Source organism: Lathyrus oleraceus, chromosome 3, assembly GCF_024323335.1.
Source record: "Lathyrus oleraceus cultivar Zhongwan6 chromosome 3, CAAS_Psat_ZW6_1.0, whole genome shotgun sequence".
NCBI classification, from domain to species: domain Eukaryota; kingdom Viridiplantae; phylum Streptophyta; class Magnoliopsida; order Fabales; family Fabaceae; genus Lathyrus; species Lathyrus oleraceus.
In genome coordinates this window covers 425,960,194-425,970,457 of record NC_066581.1, presented here as the reverse complement: position 1 = coordinate 425,970,457, position 10,264 = coordinate 425,960,194, and the positions used below count along the sequence as shown (strand labels likewise).

The 10,264-nt window shown below is 35.1% G+C and overlaps 1 protein-coding gene across 1 annotated transcript; it reads right to left on the bottom strand.

The window, feature by feature from the left end:
- Nucleotides 1-768: 768 nt before the first annotated feature.
- LOC127128031 (uncharacterized) lies at nucleotides 769-4,490 on the bottom strand. The gene is made up of 3 exons (XM_051057291.1): nucleotides 4,434-4,490; nucleotides 3,138-3,611; nucleotides 769-2,878 (listed from the first exon to the last, which is right to left on the bottom strand). The coding sequence occupies exons 2-3, from the start codon at nucleotides 3,609-3,611 to the stop codon at nucleotides 944-946; spliced, it is 2,409 nt and encodes an 802-aa protein (XP_050913248.1). The 5' UTR covers nucleotides 4,434-4,490; the 3' UTR covers nucleotides 769-943.
- Nucleotides 4,491-10,264: the final 5,774 nt, after the last annotated feature.

The window sequence follows — 10,264 nt, the reverse complement described above, 5'->3', positions numbered from 1 at the left end:
ATATATATATATATATATATATATATATATATTAAATAAAAAAAGTTAGAACTTTGTAGGGGCAAAACCCACAACATACATTCTATGGGCACGCAGCATTATTAGATTTTTTTGGAAGAGTTTTGTTATTCATTGAAATATTGGTCTATGCAGCGGAGAGAAGATAATCGATTTCTATCTAATAATGGTCGAATAACATTTTAATCATTTTTTACTTTTATAAAAATTATTGATTTATAAATATTATTAAAATAATGTCACATTAAACTCATAAATGCTGGTTCTCATTTAACTCAACTATCACATGTGAATTTGAGTTAATCTATCCACCCTCTTATTTATTTTTAGAATGTTGCAAGACTTATTTAATTTAGGAAAAAAAGTTTTCTTCTCTTAATGATATGTTTGAATTGCTTTATTTAAATTTATAAATTTTGTAACATTATTTCAGGTACATTATCAAAACACTTATAATATTTTTTATAAATATTTTTAGCTTAATTTAATATAAATTTTCCAAAATAACTTACGAAAACAATTTATTTCACATATAAAAACAATTTAAATTTATTTTATCTTTATTATAAAAATAATTTATGCAAATTTATTTAGATAAACATTTATATCAAAAAAATTGCAAATAAACTCTTATCTAAAATGACTCTAAATCCTCTTCCAACTAGACTTTAACAAAATATTTTATAAAATGCATTCATTTTAAAGATTCTCTAAATTTATTGTCAAAACAAAGATATTTACATACAAAAATTTGAATTACCCTCTAAAACTAGTAATAAAAAACATTATGCAAACACACTCTAATTTATCATTCTCAGAGTAGCTTTGCTAGCTTTTCGACTGATATAGTATTATAACTTGTCTATACTTGTCTATATCTATAATCTTAAGAAGAAGAAAAAAAATATACACATCTGTGGAATATTTAGCTAACACTTGCATCTTCAATCAAATGCTTTTTTTCTTGTACTGAAACTGCATTCCCATGATCTGGACAATGCCGGTGCAACACTGTTTTGCCACTTGTACGAGCGTTGCGGCAAGGATTGAAAGCATCTCCGCGTGTTCGGATGTCTTTCTTTTTTTGTCTCTTTTGCACATGCAAGAATTCATTTGCTATACATTCCAATGCTCTAACTGTCAATGGCCTGTTTCTAGTGCTCTGCCTCCTAGGATTTATATCAGCCTGTTGTTCCAAAGAATCAACTTCACAAAGGGTTCTCAGAGGCTCCTCAACCACTTCCTGAGTAGCAGCAGATGTTAGGCATGGATCTTTTGTCTTTAGGCCTTGCTCATCTTCCTCTGCCTTAGCCATCATTATGCTGTTTTCAGACTTGGATGGAACCTGCGAAATGTTGAAGGTGAAAGATTCACATTTCTCAACTTTAACACGTGAAACACTCGTGCGTTGATAGCTTTCGTGGAGAATGTTCTTCTCATTATTCTCTTCCACACTTCTGTCTGCAAAAGAAACAGTTGTACTTCCATTATGCTGATGACTAACTGGTTCACAAACATTTTTCTTGGTTTTGCAAAAGCTAGAAGAGTGATAGAATCCTAGTTTTTCTGATGAATTCTCATTGATGCGGCTTTTCTCTGCCTTGGCACAAGCAGACAATCTCCTCCTTTTAATAGGAACAGCTGTGTGATTAGAATCACTTGGTCCAACCCTCCGATTAAATTGATTCTTTATGATCCTCTTCATTCCATTATCATCAAACACAAAGGCATGTTGATTTTTCTGGCTTTTGACCACCTTGTTTGCATAATTATCAGGATTATCATATGCTTCATTCTTACTGGTAGCACCACTGTTGAGTACAACTCTGCTACTATCAGTCTTTATAATCTTCCTTTTGCCACAAATAAGCATCTTAGTGTCCACTATCTCTGGTGTTGAAGAGCCACGTTTACTTTCTCTCAGAAGACTAGAAGTCATCATAGAAGAATCCTCAATTTCTACTGGCGGATGTTTCAGCGGTTTAACTTTCAGCTTCAATAGTTTTCCTTCAGAAAGTCTATTAGTATCAATAACTGTCAACTTTGTCGAATTCTGATTAATGGTTTTAAACATATCCTTGCTATGTTTCACTTTCCTCATATATTTTTTCCCTTTAAATGTTTTACCAGAAGCATCTACCTCAACTTTACACACTGAATTATCAGGAACAGATTTCAATTCCCTTAAACCGGATGGCTTCCTCCCAAGCTCCAAACTGGTATCAGTAAACATGGATTTGATATGATCTTTACTGTAGGTAGAAGATCGGGGCTTGAGGTAACATTGACGATGATTGTCTGATAGATCATCTTCATGTGATCCCTTTTCTAGCTCTTCCTTACTGCAGCTACCAACTTTAGCTTCTTCTTCTTCTTTGAGCAGGAGAATATTTGGTTCAGCTATTACTTTGCTCAAGACATCACTAACAGAATCAAAGTAATGATCACCTTTCACAAGTTTTCTCCTTGAAAACTTGTCAACACCGGGAATCAGAAAAACCAGATAATCTTTGGAAGTAACGTAGCCTCGATTCTTTGGTAGCTCAGACTGCCAACCTCTTGCTAATAAGCGGGGCCAAATAGCTTCCCAGAAGAGTTCAATACTTCTGGTTTTACTCAATCGAAATCCTCCTGTCAAAGATTGTATAATATCACCAGGTCCAAGAGAAGACAAATCTTTGCAAGTTTGCGCAGAAAGGGTGCGATTGTTCTTCCCAGATTCCACACCAAACCTAGTAAGGTCTCCCTTCTCCTTACCGATACCTACTGCATCCACAAGAACGCCAAGTCCAACAGTAGACCTCAAAGAAGATATGTATTCTTCTAGAGAAATTCTGCCCTCCACATATGACTTAGAAACCTGAGTATAATAAATATAAGTAACGTGAGGACTGAAACAAATGATACATATATATAACTGAAGTGATTTAAAGAAAAAAGTTACTGATATGGGCATAGAGGTTCAAATAGTCATAGTACATCACAATAAAATGATAGTATCAAATACACAGATAATGTACTATAAAAATAATAAGATCCTCCATAAACCAGTGAAACTTTGGCTTGAAACATAAAATGAAGGACTAAGTATGAGGAGATGAGATGGCACAGCTGACTACCTGTAACAAAGTATCCTGAGATTCTTCAGAGACATGAGGAATCAGGCGGGACAATAGTTCACGTTGTCTCGGTCCACTAAAAAGTTTCTTCCCAATCATACATTTTCTCCCTTTTAACTTCCTGCACTCCGACCATCTACGATATCCATCTGTTTTGTAAAACTTTCCATAGTAAAATGAAAGTATTTCCCCCATCCCTTTATTCTCTAAGAATCCTTTTATCCGAATAAAATTCTTCCCAAAAATGAACAAACCAAGTACTAAACTTTGTGTATCAGCATCACTCCATATGATTGAGACAGGCAAACCAATATCAGAGAAAAGTGATTTATCATTCACATAATCTGAACCGGAAAGCTGGTTTGAATTCTTAATCACGCAAGGAATATCCACCTGGTGGTCAGGGCCTATACGAGGACTCAATTCATGGTGCCCCATGAAAACATCATTATCATTCTCTTCAAAGGACGCCATCTGCCAAGAAAAATGGGAAAATAAACCTGTTAACTATGATCTCAAATCAAGGCTTAAAAAGAAAAGTGATATAGGAAATCTAGATTAGATACATCATCATCAAGGAGCATATATCAAACAGGAGTTGTAACTAACTAGGCATAAAAGTAATATACAGTGTTACTTACAACCTATTCATCTTTCAAAGCATCGTCATACATATTGAAAGAACTCAGATTTCATAACTATCATTATCCAATATCCATCCATCTATCCCTAAGGAATTGATAATTTGCTTTATAACTTTACAATCCGAATCAAAACATCAAAACAATCACCTAAATAAATGGTTACCTAAGTCACTCACATAAAAAGCTAATACTTTTCTTGTCAATTTTGAAACAGCTTCAACATAAATATACATACAATGACCAAGGGAAAACATATATAGTAAAAATCCCCTTATATAGAGGTGAAGAATTTCGATTGGCAAGAAACAAGATAATCAAGCTCAGATCCAGTTATATGCAAGTTCACAATCATAAGCGTTGAACACACACCTACATTATTACAACCAAATACTGTAAATAATTAATGGAAATATTGAAGTTCTTATCACACACATAGATTATACATAACAGAAGCACGTTGTTGATAGGAGAGAAAGAAGTGAATAACCTTTGAGGAGAAAGCGATTGAAACGTTAAATGCTAAGGTTTTCTTTTCACCAAGTATACAACAAATATACGCATAATAATAATAATAACAAAAATAAATAATTTGAAGATGATTGTGCGCAACAAAAAAAAAAAAGACGTTAATGTAGAAGAAGAAGAAGAGAACCTGGTTTTTATGAAGTAAAGAACGACAAGGTGAATTTGCAAGGCATGAACAAAGCAACGCAATGAACTACTTGTTTTATTTGCTCTTTTTTTTCAAAACATGCCGAGTTAAAACGTACCTTGGCTCACTTTCTCACGCGAGTTCTGCTGAGTTAACCACGTCATTTCTTGGATTTTTTTTAGATTAATTTTTTTTATCTATGTAAATATACAATTTTCATCTTATAGTCTATTAAATAAAATAACTTAATAAAAAAATAATTTTAAGTAATGTCTTCCTATTTTTTTGTGTTTACATCACCTCTAAAATCCTTGTATATATGGAAATGTAATAGAATGATTAAAATTGAAATATAAAATATTTATAAAGATTAAATACTTATGTTAAAATAAAATTTTAATTCTTGTAAACATATTGTTTTTCTTTTTTAATTTCATCATAAAATGTCACGTTTAGCGGTCTTATAAGTGAAAACTAAATTTATTTGATTTAAAACAAAATTAAAAATAAATATAGTTATAAACTAAATAACTTATTTAATGTTTAGAAAAAAACAAATTTGGGTCCTTTAATTTGGTTTTACGTAAAGTCTCTGTTCGGCTAGACTCGTTAAGAATGGTTTCAGTTTAAATTTTGGTTTAAGTTTGACACAATTTTTTTATAAGCTTAAACTGGATTTATTATAAGTTTACGAACAATTTTTTTCAATTCGTTAGGTTCAGTTTACTTGTTTAACAAGTCATTTTTTATACTATTTTTTATATCTATATTAAAATTTTAAACTAATAGTTTTTTTAAATATTGAAATAAAATAAATATTATCAAATTAGAATTTAACTTTATCTCAAAAATCTACTAATTCAAAAACTACATGAACTTTCAAGAGATACATTTGAAAGCCTAATTCAACAACTACTTGATTGGAATTTAAATTTGTCTCAAAAATCCACAACTTCATCTAAATATTTAGGAACCTTACAAATTTAATGGAATAGTACACCAAAAATTACTAGAAATTGATATATTTCCATCACAAAATAATTACACCACTTGCAACATTCAGCTTTCTGTCATAACTAGTATGAATTATATACAATATAGGGTTAAGATTTGGATTAAAACTACTCTTAAAGACAATATAATATTTCTGATATATAATCGAGTTCATGAATTTAACGGGTCGAACTATGTATTGTTCAAGTTCAGCTCATTTAGTTAACGAACTTAATTTTTGCTCATATTCAGCTCATTTGGTTCATGAACATAATTCAACGATTTAATTATCGAACCGAGTTACAAACTATTTTCGAGTTGGTTCGATTCATTGCAAGCTCTACAAGAGAATAGTTTTATTGTGTAACATTTGTTTCACGTGTAGAAAGTTTTTTGCACAATTCAAATAATTAAGTTGTTAACTATGTTAATTATGAGACATTATGATTACAAAGAGTCTTGTAATTTCATGTAGGATGTCATAAGTCACCCTTCTACAGACTTTACACATAGGGAGCACTCTTCTCAACGTAGCTGGTACACAGCCTCTTAGAAACTAGCCACTCCAAAAGTGTAGGTCGTGGACCCAGAGCCTAGGGACGGTTCATAGCAACGATGAAGAATCACAATAACTCTTCTCAATCGGAGCTAGTAACAAAGAAATTTCATTTGAGACTACAGAGTTCAACGTACACATGGGACGTCATCGACGCCCACAAGGCAAACAAATCTTGAATTGGATGAACTAAAGCAAGTCCAAGTCCTTGCGAAATGATGATTCGTTCGTCAATCTGAGCCAAGAAAGTTAGCAACCGACGAGGTGGATTATATCACAAAGAAGAAATAAATGCAAACCGAACGCACAAAGCTAAATAAAGGCAGGAAGTAATAAGGTAAAAATGTATATAGAATTAAATATTATTATATTTTCCAGGTCATGAAAGCCTGACCAACATTAAACGGAGAAAAGAAAACAACAGAGAAAATAATCAAGCTTTCGCACTCCGAGATGTTGCACCTTGGTCGTCCACCGAAGCCTCGTCTGTAACAGCTTTGAAAGAGTCCAGTCCTTCAACGGGGATGTGAATGCCCGAACATAACTCCTTATCCTAGGCTACTTCTTGTTCGATAGCTCCATACACATTATGAACAGTTTTCTAAAGAGAACCCCTAACTCTCTCCTTTAGAGCGTCCACCTTGTCCTCATGAGCATTTCAATCCTCGACACGGGACTCCTTTTTTCTTTTAAATATTTTTTCGAACTTCCTCAGTGCGCTGATCCGCCTCAGCAACAACATCATATTTCTATGGGTGCCGCTTTTTCTCGCCCTCGAGAGAAGATTCCAACTCAAGGATCCAGACGACTAAGGTGGAAGGAGAGACTTGGATCTTCACCTTCTCTTGCAAAGCCCCAATAGATTTGTTATTCTCTTGAAAGTCAACCAACTCCTTTTGGAAGGTAGGGCACTTCTACTCCATGGCTTGTCATTTCCTCTTCCATGTGTCCCTCTCCTTATAAGGCTTACCTACATCCATGACATCACCTCTTTTGGCAGTAGACAAAGAAAATAGAGAAACAACACGGTAGGTGTGGTAGGTGACTTATAAAAGAAGCGCCATCTTATCGGCCTCAGAGAGATTTTGGAAAGAGGATAGATCCTTCACATACACAATAGCAGTAGCTTTCATGGGAGTGCGGGGAATCTGAGAGGGAAGAATGGCAGGCAGAGGAAATGAGTAACCGACCTTGAAGCAACATCCCCAGATAGACGAGACCAATTAGGGGAATCCTTATCCCAAGGATAATGGTGGTCCTCATTCAGGTCCCTCTTAACCGGAGTAGGAAATTATGGCAGATCTTCCACAGATAAAGTGGTCACAAAAGTTGATCAACTCTTGGGGCAACAACAGTAGCCTCACCAACAGACAGGGGTATGCGTATAAGTTGTAGAAAGAGGAGTAACGACCCGACTAGCAGAACCATGTTTGATTTCTTGGGCGTTGGTAAAAGATTATATCATCTGCAATTTGTCCATGTTATCTACAAGATACAATCACACATGTCAAAAAAAATCTAGGACTTCACCCTCACCAAATATCGTATTCCTTTCCATGCGATTGGACAAACTCATAATGGTGCAAATATCAATTCATTTCTCCCTCTTCAAGGAAGACGACATATTTCCAGGACCGAACCATGCTACATAGCCAACACTCTGGTGCATAAACTTTAAATCCCCCTCATCATAACCTTTTAAGCTGAAAGGGGACCTAGTTTGTGGTTGTAAGAATAGGTTGAAGAACGAAAATGAGACTAATATCAATAATTTAGAAATATAATCTTCCATAAGCGAGATGACTCGGTCGGGTTAAAGCAAAAGGCAATATGAGCCTTCGGAGTAAGGGGCTTCATTATTATGAAGCGCTTCAGGAAATCGCCCTAGTTGCTAGTGAAAAAGCTTAACCAAGCACAATCCAAATGAAGTTCGATAAGCCACTGGTCATGAATGTAGTTCTGGGAGGTGCGCACAATGTAGAACAAGCTGAAGAACATCCAGAGAAAAGGTTTCTAATACTTATGCTCAGTCCAAAACTGAAACACATTCATGAAGACTCAGGACCCCAAATGAATCTGAGAGGGGGAAACTTTCAAGGGTTTCTAGAAGGCTACCTAAAGTTCATAAAAAGACAGGTGCATCCTTACCTTGGTGAACAAACACTCATAAAACCAAATTAAACACCCATCAAAGAATGTACATATTATTTTTACTGAGTCCATGTAGTTACCAACTAATCCAATGGATTGCTCACCACGATGTTGGTCGCGCCTATGTTCTTTTCAGTGTTTAAAATAGAAGGAGTCCCCACCACTTTTGCGGCCACCCAATGGTACTTAATTGTGTTGGACGACTTCACCAGCGTCGCCCTCTTCTTGTACACCTTATCAACTTTAAAATGATTGACACGCTTGAGCCAGGAAACTACATATGGTTTACCTTTATGTCCATGTGGACCTTTATTTCATGTGGGCCTTTATTTCAGCATTGTCGGGGTCGTGATTATAGGTTCTCTGGTCAAACTAAATGAAATTACCAACACGTTCTCTTCTTAGCTTAGTGGTTTGCATTTCTGAAGCAGACAAAATGGGAAGGGCATGAGACCATCCATTTGACCTCATCAGCGCCATCACATGACAAGAGGGCGTAAAAAGAAGAAAACTGAAGCTTTCTCATCCTGGGAGTCCCCAAATGGCTTTCTTGAAGCGGAATCATTAGGTAGGGATATAACTTTATGGCCCATATGATCATAGACAAAGGGAGAGGGGTTCAAACTAGGAGATACTCTCGTCCTTGCAATAGAAGAAGCGTCGTTTTTAGAATCGCTAACTATGCGAGTGAGATTATTACTCATCCGCATCAATGTGCATAAAATGTTAAAGTTTAGTGATTGTTTCCATTTTTAAGCCAAGCTTTATACTAGAAATAGAGGTTTTCCTTTAATTTCATTCACACATTGCGAGCAAGTAATGTTTAACTGCTAGAGTGTGATTCAAGCGTATCCACTTTACCACAAACAAGCATATACTTCTCGCTCCCATGATAGAGTATACAAGCAAGTGAACCGTAGCACGCGAACGTCAATACTATTCAGTAAAAACAACCAAACAAATGTTTCATTTGTGAGCCGAACTACGGAGCTCTGATTTCCTTATTGCACGTATGAGGATACATAGGCACAAAGGCCTAAATCCTTGGCAAGCACACTAAATTAAAACTTATTTTCTCCCCATCTTATCTTTTCATCTCATTCCCCTATAGCAAGCAACTTACAGGTAAATAACGTTCATACGCATTTGATACGAGCAAGTGGTTCCTATGGAGTACCATGGATGTGAGGGGTGCTAATATTTTCCCCTTGCATAACCGACTTCTGAATCCGCTCTTGGTTGCGAGACCATTTCTTTCATTTGGGGTTTTATCGCTATTTTTCCTTTCCTTTGGAATAAATAAAATCTGGTGGCGACTCTGTATTTTTCGCGGCATGACAAACGCCAAGCTGACTTAGAGGCAAACACACTAAGTCCATCCCAAAATATCTCCTAAAATAATTAGTCATTGAACCACTAGCTGGGGTATCATGACCATGCTACCACTGATAGAAGACACTTCCAAATTCAACCTCCACACACACTCAGTAGATAAAAACTCTAAATCTCCCTCTTCAACAAATTCAGGAAACAACACTAACCTATCAAACAATTTGTACTCTTGCAATCAGAGGCACGCTGAACCAACCCTCTACATCTGAAACATATTAGAGAAGCATAAGCTTCTCCCCCACTTGTTTCAAGCCCGCTCCTTCCGATAAGCGGTTAGAAAAATAAATGAGCACCAACAATGTTTCACACACATGTTGCGTACTAGGGAACAAACAAAATTACACAACTTGGTCGAATGGAACGACGTGCTATAATACCACTATGTAACACCATACTTCCCAACTCGATAATTGAACAATAAAACGAGTATATAAATATAAATATTCACAAGGTAGGATATTAGTCGCACAATCCAAAATATTTCAAAACACATAATAAAACATTTTGTTTGATAAGCAGCATAATCACAAAAATATTTGGCATAAAATCCTCAACATCAATATTAGTTCGAAAAATGGGTCATCGTAGAATAGAACAAAACACGAAAGATACACAACACAAACAAATATATGACATCCCAATTGTAACATCCCATTTTTCTGATTTGATATTTTAGTATAATTTATTTGTTAGAATTATGTATTTTAATAATTATTTTATTATTATTGGGTGTTGGTGG

Excerpts from the sequence above, each read along its gene's own strand:
- LOC127128031 (XM_051057291.1), bottom strand. The coding sequence starts at position 3,611 with ATGGCGTCCTTTGAAGAGAATGATAATGATGTTTTCATGGGGCACCAT. Across the intron at positions 2,879-3,137 it reads CTCAGGATACTTTGTTACAG|GTTTCTAAGTCATATGTGGA; the intron begins GTAGTCAGCTGT and ends TATTATACTCAG.